An 18,450-nucleotide genomic window follows, 5' to 3' on the forward strand; every position below is an offset into this window, starting at 1 on the left:
AATACATGATATGATAATCCAACAATATTTGGATGAACAAAGAAGCTACCAAATAATACAGGACTAGTTTATCTGTATCATGCAACTTGACTAAGCAAGAAGCTAGTGGAGGAATTAACTGGCTAAATGGGGATAGTTTGAAAACCAAAAATCTATCGTATCAAAGAGCACTTAAAATCCCTTCAGTGGAAACATCCATTTACACATTCCATAATTACTTGTCCACTAAATTGAAAAAATGAACGACTCAATTTCAACCTCTTTGTTTTCTTTATTTTCCTCACTGTTCGTTTGACTTTATCATTCAATATTCAATAATTATTTCTCAAACTTTTGGGAACTATATTTCTCTACAAATAGAATTAAAAAACTATGGCATCAACAATAATCTTTCATTTAGGACTTAATTAGAATTTTATAGGGGTAAAGAATGCAGCTTCTTCTTTATCATAATTTGTTTTGTTGGTTTTGGTACATAGTTCCCTTCTTGGGATTGCAATACTTATTATTGCACATCTTATGGCATACTACTAGAAAAACTCCGGCGAAGATTCCGGCAGGCAACTGGGGAATACCGTTCATCGGAGAAACCATCCATTTCATGGCTGCCATCAATAGCAACAAAGGCTTCTATGATTTCATCAAAATTCGACGACTCAAGTAAGACTTAGTAAAATTTAAGGAAATTGGCGTTTTTGGTTCCTTAAATATCGTAAGGTTTTGATTTTAAAACCTCGTTAAAGTATATTTAATTTTCAATTATTTGAAATATGCTCTTTTATCCGTCTTCCTGTGAATTTTCACAAAATTTAATGAACAAACGTCAGTTAATCACCCAAATTTTATGTTAAGTTTGTAATGTTATTTCATATTTGAGGACAATATTATTCTAACAAATGGTCTAAGTATTACACATTCATGTATAAAGGGATTAATAACACATGTTTTAATTAATTGAAGATTAAACGTGCTTAGTCATATAACACACAAGGATCAAAATAAGAATTTACCAATAATTGAGGCATGAAACGTTCTATTATCCCTAGAATGTATTACACATTCATGTATAAAGGGATTAATAACACATATTTTAATTAATTGAAGATTAAACGTGCTTAGTCATATAACACACAAGGATCAAAATAAGAATTTACCAATAATTGTCGCATGAAACGTTCTATTATCCCTAGAATGTCTAATTAATGTCATATAAGTTCAAACTAGGATAAAGTAGTGTGTGGGTATTGGGTTTGCGGCCGGGGGGGGGGGGGGGGTGTTTATTCATTTCAAATTAATTGAGCAAATCGAACCCTCAAATAGTTGGTGTATTTTTTGTGCCGTCGAACGTATTAGTATTAGGAGTGGAACATTGAATACCATTATTAGCCAAATAATACTGAACATAATATTATACATATAAAATTGTTCAATTTCCTTGACATAATGGACTTCTAGTGTAGCGATATGGTTCAAATATTGATTTTAGTTGCACCGTTGAATCCCACTTTTTTAATCTCTTTTAGAATTTTGGACTCTTTCGCGGATTATAAATTATTGAGGCAAGTCATCTTTTGAGCTCTTTCGTTGGATTTTTTTTTCCGTACAAAAACATTGCTTAGTAATCAAATATCATGAGATAACTCGCTAAATATTATTTTTTACGACTTTCATCATGTCAAACTGACAAAAAAATTAACAATTCGGTGGAATTTGAATAGTACTTTGTTTGTAGGTACGGGAATTGCTTCAAAACAAATTTATTTGGGCAAACACATGTATTTATCTCGAGCACAGAGGCAGCAAAGAAAATTCTAAGTAACGAGACAGGAAATTTCACGAAGAGATACATAAAGTCAATTGCGGAACTTGTGGGAGACCAAAGCCTTCTTTGTGCATCACATCACCAGCATAAACGTATTCGTAGTCATCTTAGTACTTTGTTCTCAACGGCAAGTCTTTCAACAATGGTTAGACAATTTGATGAATTGACTGTTGATAATCTTAGCACCTGGCACCATAAATCTAGAATTACTATACTTCACGAAGCTCTAAAGGTTGGTGTCCCTATCAGTCTAATTCTAAATTCATTTAGCCTCATTTTTTCAAATTTTATTTGGACTCAGCTTGGGCCTGATAAGCCCAAAGTTTTAAAGGAAAGTTATAAAGTTGGCCGCTCGGCCTAATTATTTACAGCCGTTAGTTAATATACACAATATATACATATAATATATGTCTTCCGCTATATTTTTGGTAGATGGTTATTTATGTTAATTTCTCATTTAATTGAGCTTCATTCCAATCCCCCCAAAAAGGGTAGAAAATGTTTATGTGTTTGACTGTTTGTAATGTGCCATGCTATTGCTTGGGTCATGACTCTGTTTAACCTGGCCCAATGGATTGTCCTAAACTGATCCATCAAACTATTTGATCAAATGAGTCAAAATAGTATAACCTAATGGATCTAAATGCAACCCAAACAATATTTAAAAACTAAATTCGGAGAATGAAAATTATGTAATCTTAGGAGAACTTTAGCTAATATATATTTTTTTTTTAAAATACAGTCGCTTTTACTTTATTTTTTTTGTTGGAAAAAACAAAATGGAAAAGGGGGTAGGGTTGGCTTGACACATCTTAACCCAATTCATTTTGACCCAAACAAATATTGGGAGGTCGGGTAATGACCCATCTATTAATTTGACCCAGTTTTTGATTTGTTCAAGTTTGATCCGACCTGCCTATTTGCGAGCTCTATATTTACTATACTTATATAACATCAACTGGTACAAAGTACTCTATAACATGTAGCAGTAGCAATTACATTAAAACATTAGCAGCTGATCGATTCAAAGAGCCCACTTGTCTAACGTAATTGCATTTTTTTCCTTCTTGTGTTATAGATAACCCTCGAAGCAATCTGCAAAATGTTAATGAGTTTGGAAGAAAAAAAGGAACTAGAAATGTTGCATAAGCATGTTGGGTTGATTTATGAAGCAATGCTATCATTTCCACTAAGACTACCATGGACCAGATTCTACAAAGGCCTACAGGTAAAATTGACCATTTAACAAAGCCCATTAAATTCTTAAACAGGACCAGCTAAAGCCCATGTACATTCAATTGCAGGCCAGAAAGAGAATTATGAAGTTGCTGGACAAGATAATAGAGGCAAGAAGAAAGTCCAAAAAGAAGTACGATGATTTTCTAGATCATATTTTGATTAAGGATGATCAAACCATACAATTAACAAATGAGCAGATTAAAGATAATATACTAACCATGATTATTGCAGGTTTGTTTTTATTTAATCTACATGCATTATACATTAAAGTTTTTCTCCTGTTACTAATTGAAGCCCAAAAGGATTTAATTGGAATATAATTATATAAATCCATTTTTATGGCAGGTCAAGACACCACGGCTAGTGCAATTACATGGATGATCAAGTATTTGGATGAAAATCCCGAGGCACTTAACAGACTTAGGGTAACAACAAATAATAGTTAAATATGTGATTGAGTAGTAATTAGTGGTAGAATCTTACAGAGTGTAAGGTTTGATTCTCATCAGACTCTTCTCTTTCTCTTTTTCATGTTAATAGAATATTCTACTTTGTCGGACTCGTGTCAATTTTAATCTAGTATCTAGGACGGGTTAGATTTTTTTTTTTTTTTTTTTTTTTTTTTTTTTTTTGTTGTTGTTGTTGTTGAAATATTTGAAAAAATTATTCAGAGGCAAAGTTCTAATTTTAGTAAGTTGATTGGAATAGGCTGAACAACAAGCTCTTCAGCAGAAGGTTTCTCGTAAAGCATACCTCACATTTGAAGACCTGAATTGTATGCCGTATGGATCTAAGGTATTATTTATTTAGTAGTTCACTTTTTTACTTACGCTTATCCTCAGTTTAGCCCCTTATTGTCTTTTTCCTATTATGAATTCTAAGTGTTGATTTCAAATTCATGTAAACTGAAATTCGACTTATAGTACTATTTCTCACAATAAGTATCCAAATATTTAACAAAGTAGTGATTTAATTCGAAGTACCTTTGTGCCAACAGGTTATTAAGGAATCACTTCGAATGGCTTCAATTGTGCCCTGGTTTCCAAGAATGGCACTTCAAGATTGTGAAATTGAAGGTTTAATTCGACTTCTATACACAAAACTAGAAGTAATATATTGAATGCAAAATATATTAACCCTCTAATTTCTATGTGAATTTAGGATTTACGATCAAGAAAGGTTGGAACATAAACGTGGATGCTAAATCAATTCATTTTGATCCAATGATATTCGATGATCCAGATCAATTCATTCCTTCAAGATTTGATGTAAGTTTCTCTACAGACAAACATGAGTTTATGAACATATGGAATAGAGTGGAAATTTCATATTAATTACTTTCTGTTAAAAAAAAAATCTTTAGGATGATTCAAAACCATACAGCTTCTTAGCATTTGGAATGGGAGGAAGAACATGCCTTGGACTTCATTTGGCTCGAGCCATGATGCTTGTTTTTGTCTATCGTTTAACCACATCCTACAGGTCTGGCCTACCCTTATCAATTTTAAAACCATATTAAACTCATAATGTTTATCTTATCTAGAATTAAATGGAGAAACAAAAAATACAACTAAAAATTGGGTTTAATATTTATGTCTTGGTTTTTCCATATCAGGTGGAAAGTATTAGATTCAGATGAAAAGTAGAAAAATGGACACTTTTCTCAAGATTAAAAAGTGGTTGTCCTATACGTGTTGCATCTATAGAGGAAGAGAGGGAGTTCCCTAATGCATCGAAAACATGAAGCCAAAGTATCCACATTGCAATTATTTGAGTTTAGACGAATTGCCAATATTTCGTAATATCGAGAGATGTAGAGAGGAGTTACTTAGCTCTTGTGTTTCTCATCAATTTTAGGGTTGAAAACTTTTCACCTCCAAGTTTAGAGGTTATCCACTATGCTACAATATTTTGATTTTGGCATGTTACATTTCAAACTTTAGACCTATATGACACATATAATACAAATCTATGACTTTCAGACAGGATTTAATTATGGGTAAAAATCTTGTGACTCTCACATATTATAATCTTGAGGGCAATTTGTTGTCATCTTTTAAAAATGGTTTCTATTTGAATGGATAAATTAGACTATAGAAATATGATTGATCCGATCCGCCTATTTATTAACTTAGCTTTTGACACTCTCAATTTAGCCCATAAAGTTAGAGAAAATTTGGGCTAAATATGTACTTCAAATTTATGTACGAGAACCTTTGTTAAATAACTTTTTTTACTTTGTTAAATAATTTTTTTAGTTTTTTTTATGTCATATGTTAAATCAAGCCACTAAAAAAAAATAGCTACAAAATTTGCCCGTCGCTAATTCCTATTTTATTAGTAGTGAGCAATGACAAAGAAAAAAGTTTTATTAGGTAATTAAATAAATAAATTATAAGAAAACTATGTAGCTGGACGGATTGGGCTATGATCCATTATTTTGTCTATCTTGACCTAGCTCATTTTAACCCATATAAAATTTGAAATTTATAAAGTCATTCTATTTCAACCCGCTCAAATTCAACTTAACTTCGCTCATTTGACACCGTTAGTTCCTACGGTTTGAGCTTGGATATGGTACTACGTAGGGGTGTATAAAGTAAACCGACAAACCGCACCAAACCGAGAAAAAAACCCGACTAGTGGTTTGGTTTGACTTGGTTTGGTGTTGAAAAAAATAACCCGACCATAATTGGTTTGGTTTGGTTTGATTTTAAATAAAAAAAGTCAAACCGAACCAAACCAACCCGATATTACATGTATTCAATTTTTAAAATATTTTATACATAAAAATATTTATTTGTAATGTAATTTATAAATATTTCTTAAATTTTTTTGTAGTTTTTTTTTTTATCTATTATCATATTATTCAAGTTTGAACTTAGAGTTTTGAATGTCAATAAGTTTTATATCCTATGGATGTTAGTAACTCAAATAAAGTCCAAACCAAAACCAACTCAACACTAATGCTAACAAAAGAAATTCAATTTACCACTAGGAATGACAATAATGTTGGATATCTATTATTTAGTTTTGCATAATTGATTTAGAGAGTGAAAATACATAACTTATGTTTTTCTTCTTTGTCATGTAATTAATACTTATTACTTATTTTAGCATGACTTATTAGTATTTTTAGATTATGGTCATTTTCTTTATGACTTATTAATTAGCAATATTTGTTTTAACCGATTTTATTAGCTTTTGTCGAATATTTTAATATAATGTCATCACTCTTCTCGCATTTCGTGTTATTTTCTTAAGAAACACCTTAATTACATAGTTGTATCTTACTAGGACTAAAGAAATATTTGAAGTAAAAGTTATATGTTTTGTATCAAGACTATTCCAGAAAAAAATCTGAAAAACCCGAGAAAACCGAATAACCCCAGAAAACTCGAGGTTAAAAAAATCACAATTTATTAGTTTGGTTTGGTGTATAAATTTAAAAACCTGACGCAATTGATTTGGTTTGATGTTTAAAAAATCCGAACCAACCCGATCTATGTACACCCCTACTACTACTACTACGTACAAGTGGGCTATTTCACTTGTTTATCAACTGTTTCCCAAAACCCAACTCAAATATGAGATCTGTCATTTTTTTAATAAGTCTATGACATCAGAGAACTATAGGAAAAGCTGGTATCCATGAATATTTTTGGCTTGCGCTAACCTCAACATCATATGGCATCATCTTACAGGATATAGTCAAAATGCAGACTAATATTAGACAGACAAATTTTAATGTAATGATGCAAGCCAAACCTATAATTGATTCAACGAATTCTATCCATGCATGCAACTATATATGTACAGTGGCGAATGTAGTGACTGAGATTTGAACTTAGAACCACAAGATGAATTTTGAACACCCTAAACCACAAAACCAACCTCTTCTCTTATCTTTTAGGGTGTTCAAAATTCATATATCTACATAAATACCTTATATTTTCGGTATAATTTTTTGCCGAGGGCCCTAGATCCGCCCCTGTATATATAAGGGGTTTTTGGAATCTTTTCAACCTATTTGGAAGCATACTCATACAGAAGAGCAGAGATCATAATTAGTGATTAAAATAAAAGATGTAGGTAAAAAGTTTTAATAGTCCAGAGGCTTTAATTTGCTAATTAAATGGAGAAGTAGATAGCCTTTTATTTACTGGGAGTGTTTATCAATCACATGTCAACTTAAAGGGATCTTAGTACTTTTAAGTCAGCCGGCTAAAACAATTTCACCCGCCTAGCGATAATAATTTATACCCATCGACGGTGTATACTTCCTGTATAATGAATGTACACACTGATTATACACATATTATATAGTGATATACAATGATTATACACTACAAATTTGTAAAAAAAATAAAGATTAGGGCTATTTTTTGTTGTGGCCTTTGTTGGTATGCTGTGTAGTGAAAAACAATCCCTTTAACAACTTATCATACAATTAATTAGAATTGAAGTCTTGTCTTTATTAAAATTTGTGTGAAGTCATTAAAGCGATTATTGTAATTCATGTTGAAAAATTCGATCACAAAATTCATCAACAACTATCTAACTTACTAAAATTTGTCTTTCAATCGGTAGTAATATATATTGTGGTTGTTTCCGTACTTCTATTTATTGACCTTATATCTTAATCGACTAATGCCTGAATCATAACATGAAGGTCTAAGCCAAATTGAGCAGGGTGAGCAGTTCGCGATATTATGTACTAAAGTCCAAATTCTATCAAAAGTGCAATTTGCAAAATTCCAAAGTCACAAGCGAAACTGTATAGAACAAACTTGACCAGAAATTAAGGAAGCAATTTGCCGATGAGCCTCAAAGAACTGATGGTACGAAGATCAGAAATGATTCTTCAAATGACCTGTTCTTGTTTAGATATATATGTCCTAAAAAGACAAAATAATTCTTTTATTTAGTTGTTCTTTTATTTGTAGGAGACTCATAATGTGATGACATTCAACTCCATTAAAGTATAAATATATATTGCATGCATGCACAGACACAAACAGAAAAGCTCCAACCCAACAACTTGTTTTACAGCTTCCCAAATATGAACTGGATAAGCCCTCATCTAATTGAGGGCAATTGGACAAACGACACTACAATTTATGACTTTTAAATTAAATTGTAGTTGTACTCTATTTTGGTCTCACAATTTCGTAGATCATAACAAAGCCAGCCAATCCAATGATGAATTGATACCATTTAACAAAAGAACCAAATTCTGTTCATTTATCCCTTCACAACCCCCCCCCCCCCCCCACACATCCCTCTATTCCCGCACCCACCTTTCTTTTGTGGGCCGGAGATTGAGCGTGGTTTTCATTGGGATAGCCCTTATTATAGGGATCTTAACATACATAGTCATACGGTTAAAAAAAATATTTATCTGCCTACTCTCAATCATCGTTGGTGTATAATCAATGAATCAAAAAAGTGTATAATGTATAGATGGAGGGGTAACTTACATAATTTTTGAGGTAAATTCCGACATAAAATCTTTAGATCTTTTGAAATAAAAGCTACATATCTAAGAATTACATAAAAAATAGTATAAGTGACAATAATTAACTTAAAATATCTAAAGAAATTTAGAAAATCATGTTCAAGAATAACTTTTTACATTATATTAGTGAAGTTATATCTAACCCAAGTTCATTGAAGTGTAGTAAAATATTATGAGTACCAATTATTTGCATGGGAGGGAGGGGGAGTTCTAAATTTGTTAGCATGATTTTTAATTTGGGACCTACTAACTCACTGACAGAGCCTGTGTCCTCTCAAAACCACCAAGATTTAACCTATAATTGGTTCAATCATTAGATGCCATAATTGAGCAATCAGGACATCCAATATAATATAGTCAATATATACATCTTGATAAAATTGATTTTTTTATTTATTTGTCCAAGAAATTTAATCTTCTTTTTAAACACAATTGTTTTTCTCCTCCCAAAATTCAAACTAATATAAATTACTCCGGATTAGTATCATCAATGTTATATTATTTTGGAGGCGTTGATGTATGTTTTTCTTAGTGAAAAGCGTAAAAAAGGGTGGTGCACCATATAATCTAAGGGTTCGACAATGAGTTTAATGACATTCTAAATCCATAAAGTTTAAGTTTTGAATTCGCATTTGGCTGTATATTATGAGAAAAGCTCACTAAACTCAAAATAACAATTTATTTGAACGTTGTTTTCTTAAAATCAGAAGTCAAACCAAGTATATATGTGCGCCTTTTTCCACATTACAAATCATTAATTATTTTACTTATAGATTGAATTGCATTTATAATATATATATGTAGCTAGTATACTAATTATTAAGGAGTTAGGTTTTCATATAAAATACAGGAGAGAAGGTTTTATATATTTTTATACTTTGACGTGTGTGTCCTGGAATCATTTTTAGTTTCTCTTTGATGAAACCACCATCACCTCCTTCCTTTGATGCTAAGTAATTAATATCATATAGCTAGTTTCAGTCCCTTTCACTGAGTTTCACATATTCTCTTATGTGTTTGTGGCAGAATTTCAACCAAGTACTTTGTACAATATGGTACATGAGGTTCATCTAAGTATATAAGGAATATATTCCACTTAAACTAATTATATAAAGCACCTTTTCATTTCTTTGTCTTATTTCCTCTTCTCCCCTATTATTCAACCCCCCTATTATTCAACCTTTTCTTTCCTCAATGATAGGCAGTTTGGTTGTTCGTCGATTCAAGTAATACGTGAGTTGAATTTAAAACGTTGCGAGACAGTTTGATTTTTTATTTACCATTGATTAATTTAAAGAGAGAACTGCAAAGAACCAAACCTAGTACTCTTCAGTCTTCACTCTCTCAATTATGTTATACACTTCCTTTCTAATTTGTCTTAAAAGAATGCCTTCTTTATATAGTTAAAAATAATTTAATTCTATTTTTTACGAGATAATTTATAGATATACAAATGGCTAAAATTTATTTAACCATAAATTTCGAAGGTCTTTCTTTAAAATAAATAAAAACTCTATGCACATATACTATGATTTTCGCATATATTTATGATTTATGATAGTCATACTCAAGTTTAATTTCAATCATCATTTTTATTTGTACAATATAGTTTGGTTACGATAATTTATATTTGAAAGCGAGAGAAAACATACAACACCGATATAGACTTAACTAAACATATCTACTGTGTCAATAGAGAGGGACCATGAGTTATCAAAACAAATTACAAGGCAAGATTTTTTTTTTTTTTTTTTTTTTTTGGTGATTTCTACTTAAAAAATACAATTTTGCTAACTGTGGTCCGGATATAAATTTGAGTTGTCACTACTAATTCCGTTAAGGTTACAACTTACAAGAGCGAGGTCCATTCTTAATTTATTGAAAATCTAGAAGTTCAGTCCGCACTTGGCATTTATATATGTAGCACATACTTAAACATATATAAATACTGATTAATTAATCTCTCCTGACTTGACTCTAGAAGTTTGCCTACCATACTACTAATTCCCTTTCTAGTTAAGATTAGCATATAGTACTTGTCATCAAAGGCTTCCTTTTATATTTCAAGTTTATTTTTTCCTGATTTTTGTTCTATATATATAATTTTCAGTACGTGTAACATCAAAGAATATCAACAAAAAACTAAAGCATTGCTATCTAACGCACTGCACTAAATTATATGTTCAAGCTAATTAAACAAACTTAATTTCATATTTAAAAATTGTAAGTACCAAGACTCGGCAGGTGGAAACAAAAGTAGGGACGGCATTTAATTTCTAATTATGAACTTTTGTTGCAATTTAGGTAGCAGCATGTACTAAACTTCCCATCCTGATGTTGACTAAGCTCCTAAAACTAGCACTTTTTCATAATATAAACTGCTCTTTTTTTTTTTCTTTAAAATTTGGCACTTTAGATTAGATGCACATAATCTGATGGCTTCTGATTATTAATAAAATATACTCATTTATTTTCATAAGGATATTGAAAGAAGCAACAAAAAAAGAAAAAAATCTTATCAAAGGTTGTGCTAGATTTCTTTAATGGGACAAACATTAAACGACGATTGCAGCCAGCTAGCACTTGAGTGAAATGAAATAACAAACCAAAAAGGGAACAATTTATGTTTATAGATAGAGACATTTGTATAATACTATCCGTTAATTAATATTCATAGTGTAGATTATTTTATAGAGTGCTGAATTTCTTTATTGTGCCTTTCAAGTGTCGGCTGTTTTAATTTTTTAGTTTTTGGTTATGTTTAGATTAATATTGTTTTTTAAATCTATTTTCTTGACCGCACCTATTTTCTGAGGGACTAGACCGTATCTATTTTCTAAACTCTAAACTTGAACTGATTATAATAATATATCCATTTTTTTTTCTTTCTCTAAATACATTCAGTTTGATTTTATGGAATTTGTTTTAGGGGTTGTGAATCAAATTGAGTGAGGCTAAAAATAGAGAGCCTCGGACATTTTCTTTGCCCCCTTGAGGCCTTGACTTAGGTCACTTAGGACTTAGGAGTCGTTTGGTTGGTTGGATAAAGAATTATAATTCCTCGATAAGTTGTGAGATTAAGTTATTTCACGTTTGGTATAACTTGTGATTTCACTATTAACAATCCTGGGATTGACATACTATAATTTATGGTAGTCTTTTTACACCGCAGTCTACGTGAGATTACTAATTTTGGGAAAATAATAAAAGCCACATTTGCTTTCTCCCAAAGATTATGAAGAAAGACCAGGTTAAAGTTGGAAATACAATTTTTTCCAAATTTATAATGTTTAAACCAAAAAACACGCATGATCTATATTATACCCTGCATATCACTTAGTCCAATGGTAAGCGAACAAAATATATGTACTAAATAATAACATCATTATTGATCCTCATATTATAATACTATCAATATAATTTTGGGATAACTTGTTCTCAACCAAACGAGCCCTTAAGGTTTAGATTATACTTTTTATTGATTACAAGAACCAGGATGTATACTTTTTATTCATTACAAGAACTAGGATGTTTTTTTTTCTCTCCCAAATAAAAAGGAAAGAAGATTTGTAGAATGAATTATTGAATTATATGAGCAAAGAAAGCTGTTGAAACACAATGGATAACATGTACCCGGAAAAACAATGGACAAGAAAAAAGATTATTCTAGCATGTATATAGTTCATGACAGACAAACATCAATTTATATTTTATTGAAACAAGAATAATGTGTTAGCTAGCCACAATAATTTGACTGGAAAACAAAATAAGTCGCACGCACTTTAAGATCAACCAAAACAAAAATCCACTAGAAAAAAAAATAAGAAAAAAGAAGAAGGAAAATTAAAGCAGTGGATAAAGTCAACAACTTTGATAATAATCAATACATGACCATTATATTAAAGTATGAAGCATTTTGAAGTTTTCTGGCGAATAATTTGAACCCTTAGATTGAAATAATGTTTGAGCAAGTGTACGGACAAAAGTTTCTCATGTTCCATGCCCCGTTAGATAATTTAATTTGCATCATTATTCAAGCCATTATAAATATGAATATATTATGTTTTTTTTTTTTTTTTTTTAAATTTACAGTGTAATATGATGGTGCCTATTAGCATTTTAATATTAAAATATATTAAAGTTCCTCATTGTTCTTTTACATTACACGGATGAGTTAGTGGCAAATTTATTTCCCATGTAACCTTTGTCAATTCTTCTCCCACGTTACCAGATTGTGCCCTTAATTTTCCTTTAAACCAAATCAGTTAGTGGTAAGAATATGGCCGCTATTCTTCCTTTGTAACTCATGTAAACTCCATATAATAATTCTTCCATTATCTATCTATTTTACTACACCATTCATTTCCTATTCAATTCAAGGATGATTTTCCTAGCTATAAATACTTAGTCATCTTTACTCTGTGGAAGTAGAGATAAAAATATAGAGTGTATGAAAAGTGAGTTAGAAAAAAGAGAGTTTATTTAGTTGAAGGAAGGTGTTATTTTTTGTGGAGCTTTGGACTCAACATCTTGTCCATAGTTTTTGAGTTATATGACGTGATCGGGCTGTTGTATTCTGGAGGGGACAAGTCAGAAAGATTACTGCTGGACCGGTAAATTTCTTTGCAGTGGGCTTGAATCTCCTTAAAGAGAACGAGATATCCGCGCCTCAGCCGAAGATATTTTTATTTCTTCATTTTATTTTTTCAATTGTAATTTTAATTTCATTGTATTAGCATCAACATAATATAGTTATAATTTCACTTTGTATACTACTGAAATTGTATACACAAATTGTCATGAAAAATATTCCTCTCTTTGCTTTTAGTACTTCTACCTAATCACAACTCTACCTCACCACTTGAAAATTGTTGAGAAAAAAAAAAGAACAAAAATATATTAATCCAAATAAGAATTAATTAGATGTCTTTCTTCCTAAAAAGAAGAGGAAAAAATAAGAGTCAAGATGCCTTTTTTTAAATGTTAAATTATGTTGCAAAGCTTCCAACAAGAGTGGATAAGAGTAAGCCGCTGTATTGTGGTTAGGCCCCAATACTTGCAATAATACAAATTAAATAAACTTGGAGCTTATTCTAATTTTTCAGTGCACCAAAAAAGAAGAAGAATAATAAACCAAAATAGCAGTATAGTTCTTGGTGAGGAAATTTGGAAGAAAGTACAAAGCACGAGCTTCTACATTTTTTTAATTTATTTCGTTCATATGATCTTCTCCCTTTTCAGAAAATAAATATAGTACAAAATAGCCCAAAGAAAAAGAAACTTAGGAGTTTCGAAAATCTTCCTGATGTGAACCATTGGCTGTGACCATATACACATTGTATACCTCCTAGATTTTCCACCTTATAAATTTGTTAGTTGTTAGACATGCGAGAAACTAATAAAATAGATAACTTTGGTAGCACTTAATATTTCAGAAAATCTTACTTAAAATCTTGTAGACTATTTTAAACTTACGTAATCCTTCCATTATAAGAATGTCAATCCAAGCCCTTTTGGCGATCTTCTGCAAATGACGTAAATTTAACTTCAGTTTCAGCAATATAATTAGAGGAGAGATCTCACACTTCAAGTCATTTTCAATATTTATATTTATTTCTTTTTACGTGCCAAAAAGAAATTTGTAAATTGAAGTTTGAGGGTGAATGTAACTATTTTTTATGTGAACTTTGATGTAAAATATTCCTCTTCTTTTTCTTTTAAGAAAATAGCATTTGCATCCTTTAGAAATTCAATAAAACGTATTTCCAGTAATAAATTTTTTATAGTTAATATTTAGGAATTATTTGAAGAAGATGTATATAGTTATAGAAGAAATGGACTCCCTAAATTCCATGATACTGCCTTTTTTGGATGATATAATAGCACTTTCCTCTCTTAGTTAATGATAAATTTTGATTTTGGTTCTTGTGATATATGACTAGCTAGTACTATACGTTAAACCTCAAATATAAAGTTAAAACACATGCTTAACATAATGCATGTGTAATAAAGCCTTGGAATAGTTAATAATTATGGTTATTTGTGAATATTCACAAGCAAAAGATTACAAGTTCACATATCAATTAATTAAAATGTGCTTAGTCAATATATATCACAATAGCCAATACAAAAATTTATTAACAATTGAGGGACCAAAATCAAAATCATTTAAAGTTACTAGTAATCTTAAGATCTAGTTTGATAGGGTAAAGACACGTTAGGGTGCTTGATTAAAACATAAAAGTCATTTCATGAGGCCAAAATGTCAAAAAGAGGATGAAGTTTCCACTAATGTTACCTCCTATGGTTATGTAATTATGATGATCCTGTGTTTCAAGCAGGGACAATGTCACTAATTGTTCAAATTATTAGTAACTAATAAGCCTAAAGTAGAGAAAAAGGTGACTTTTCCAATAGAAGATTACTTGCTTTTTGAAGGTAATTATTACTTCTTACTTTGGAGGTTGGAATAATGGTTTGGTGGGTTGTTGAAAGCCACTGATTTCGGATATTGGGATTAATTTCCAGTCACTTTTGCATCAAATCCTAACTTGGTATAATCCATCATTACAAAATATTGCTATAATATTGTGATTAGCGAGGAAACATCTACTTAGGATTTCTTATCTCCTTTTTTATTGGATAATAAACTTTATGACAGACAAGATACAACACATATTTCATTGACATACAAAAGGATTTATTTTCAATGGAATAATTACATTTTCTGCACTTATTTAGCATATAAAATATCATATCAAATATTAAGTCGGATAAGATATTTTGATTAAAATAAGGTCGGGTTAATCATTTTATAATTTTTTACTAAAAAACTTAGATGTCATATTATTAAGAAATGGTAGGATATATCACTTTTCAGCTTTAATTAATGACCTTTTGAGTGAATTAGTAGAAGATAAAATAACTTTTCTGTTTAAGAAGAATAAGATTTTATTCACCTATTTCCCGTAATTTTGTGACTGTTTAAGCAATGAACTCCACCGTTGTATCATACCAGTAAATAATTAATGTTGAAAATGTAATCTTAATGTGACACGAGTACACATTTAAACATCAAAGGATCTAAAGAGAACACTGTGTACTCTTACTCTTTTCGTACTAGATATTTAAATTACTCTTATTTTTTTTTTTCAGTTGACTAATTCTTTTCGTACTAGATATTTAAATTACTCTTATTTTTTTTTTTCAGTTGACTAATATTCAAAATTGTTACTACCGCATTACAACTTCAAATGGCAAAATACAAGACGAGGTTTTCTAACAGTTTCTAAGAAATTCATATAACATTAAAACTGTAGTTTATGGGAATTACGAGGAAATACTCGTGTCATGGTGCATGAGACTATGAGTATAGTATGTTGTAAGACAGCAGGACCTTAAAAACTCTTGACCTCCTAATATATATATTTTCTCATTTTTTTCTAGCTACAATACATCACCAAACAGCTTAAATTGATATTCCATGAATCTAGTCTCAAGAATTAAGACTCACATAATGCACCGGCAAATGAAATACAGGGAAATTTCCATTACTTAGCACAAGGTAAAACAAATTAATTAATTAGAAAATATTAAAATAGTATAATATGCAATGACATAGCAATATTCTAGGAAATTAAGTAGAAATAAAATGAAAACTAAAAAGAAAGACACGAGTTGAGTTACACTGTTATGTTGTTTGTATTTTAGAGTGAAAGATTCGATTTTCAGTGATCACTCGAACAAAACAAAAAGATCTCCACTCGAAGGAAAAAAGAAAAAAAGAAAGAAAGGTTCATATTTTTCCTTTCTCCTCTCTAAAACATTCTCTTCCCACTCAGGGAAAAGTTTAAATCAAACCTAAATGAGCATACTCTTCTTCTTCTTTTCCAAATACGCCTTGGGTAAACCCGATTCTATTGCAAAAGTCCGCAAACCACATAGGAGATGTAAACTGCACTAAGAGAGCCTTGTACAATGAGTTCAGACTGAGAAGGTTGTTGGCGAGGGAAATCAATCCTAGGTCTCACGTGGGGGGAATCCACTCGCTGAACTAACTCAATCACCCTTGCCGATAATGTGCACGCTATTTCCAATAGAAAACATTAATGAAATTGATTAAAAGAGAGCCAAATTTATTTAGAACACATTTCTTCAAAAACAACCAAAGCTTGGGCCATGCCCGAATGTTTGTTGAGTTGTCTTCATCCACCGATAAAGTCGTGCAACAAATATCACAATGAGAAGCCATAAACTTTGTAATCAAATCCAACAACACATCCAATGCAATAAGTGAAGTAGAGAAGCTTTTTTCAATACACCCCCCGCTCGAAAAAATGTAATCAAAGTAGAAATGATAACAGAATAATGACAAGATAAACAAAACAAATTAAGCAACAGATAGTAATAAATAAAAATTGAAGAATAAGCTACTTCGCGACTAGTACTAAATAAGGAGAACTTTGTTATCAAATGCTCTACCAATTTAGTGAAGGCTTAATTATCAAGAGATATTATTATTATTGGAAAGGATAATTTCATATAAAATGAAGAACAGGTACAGTACTACAAAGTTAAGCAAACTTGGCTTCCTAATTCCAGAAAAACAGGGAATAGGCAGAGTAGTAGCTCTCTGTACATTCATATCTCATTAACACTATTACTTCATAGACTGCAATATTCTTACAATCCAAACAAAATGTAACAGTTTTCAAAACGCTTCAATTCCAATTCGTTCATACTTTTCAGGCTCTGTTTCGGCTAACCTCTGTTTTTCAAAGAAGATTTGATTCTTCTTTATAAACGCTTCAATTGTATCCCGAAATTCTTCATTACTCAATGTTTCAACTTCCTCAACTTCAACCGTTGATTTCCTAACTATCCTCCTCATATCAGTTTCCGATCGCCGTAGTTCTCGTTTTGAATGATTCGCCGTAATTTGACGTTTCAATTTCTCCGATTGAGTCCTTTTAAACTTCTGTATCTGCTTCGTTGCTTTATCAATTGCTGTTGCCACGTCATTGCATTGCGGTTCAGGTATGATCTGTTTGTCTTCCGTTATTGTTGTTGTTACGTTAGGTTCCGATGTTAAATCCGGTACGATCTGTCGTTGAATTTCCGTATTACGAATTTCTTCAATTTGGATATCATCAGTATCCGAATTGTTGCTGTTGTTTATGGCGTCGTTTTGACGGCATAAAACGACGATTGCAACGATAATCGCGTTTCCGATGAGAAATACGATGTGAGGTTTGAAGAGATGAGATGATAATTGAACGAAAAACTGGCCGGAAAGTTTAACGGCCACTGGAATACGTGTCCAGGACCAGGAAATTAATACAACCGCTACAAGTACTTCAAAAATTTGTAGCATCTTCATCATATTTTGAAAACGATTATACTTAGCAATTGCTTTTGCTTTCTCAAATTTCACGGTATCAAACACTTCGTTATCCATTTAAACCGCGTAGAAATCAAACAAAATGAAAAATCTTTTAGGGTTGTGACGAGCGGTTTCTGTTATGAGACAACAATATATGAAAGCAATAAGTCACGGAAGGAAAATTTGATTTTTCTTTTAGAATTAGGAGGGAAAATGGAGAAAGAGGAAAGGAATTTGAAAAGAAAAGAAAAGAAGATCGTATGCAAAAATATGCATAAGGAAGTAGATTCAGAATTCATGTACATAGAAATCACACAGTGATACACCACCGGAAACACACACACTTCGCTTTGGAGAAAATAATTGACGGTTTTTGTTTAGAATATGTGAATTAAAGTTTGAATTGGTATATGGTGAAAATGAGGACTTAATGAATGGATTGGGATGTAGGGAAGGGGCATCATTATATAGGCGTAGTCCCCGTAGGGT

General features: G+C 31.2%; 2 protein-coding genes across 2 annotated transcripts; one reads left to right on the forward strand and one right to left on the reverse strand.

Moving 5' to 3' along the window:
• Positions 1 to 237: 237 nt before the first annotated feature.
• LOC132035287 (abscisic acid 8'-hydroxylase 4) lies at positions 238 to 5,143 on the forward strand. Its single transcript, XM_059425561.1, is given in 11 exon segments — positions 238 to 660; positions 1,733 to 2,054; positions 2,901 to 3,050; positions 3,127 to 3,292; positions 3,407 to 3,486; positions 3,770 to 3,856; positions 4,059 to 4,137; positions 4,223 to 4,329; positions 4,425 to 4,543; positions 4,677 to 4,699; positions 4,702 to 5,143. Coding segments are annotated over 11 exon segments (1,467 nt in total). The 5' UTR covers positions 238 to 430; the 3' UTR covers positions 4,806 to 5,143.
• A 12,146-nt stretch (positions 5,144 to 17,289) lies between these two features.
• Positions 17,290 to 18,036, reverse strand: LOC132034774 (uncharacterized). The gene has a single exon (XM_059425136.1). The coding sequence runs from the start codon at positions 18,034 to 18,036 to the stop codon at positions 17,290 to 17,292; it is 747 nt and encodes a 248-aa protein (XP_059281119.1).
• Positions 18,037 to 18,450: the final 414 nt, after the last annotated feature.

Source organism: Lycium ferocissimum, chromosome 10 (genome assembly GCF_029784015.1).
Source record: "Lycium ferocissimum isolate CSIRO_LF1 chromosome 10, AGI_CSIRO_Lferr_CH_V1, whole genome shotgun sequence".
Classification (NCBI taxonomy): domain Eukaryota; kingdom Viridiplantae; phylum Streptophyta; class Magnoliopsida; order Solanales; family Solanaceae; genus Lycium; species Lycium ferocissimum.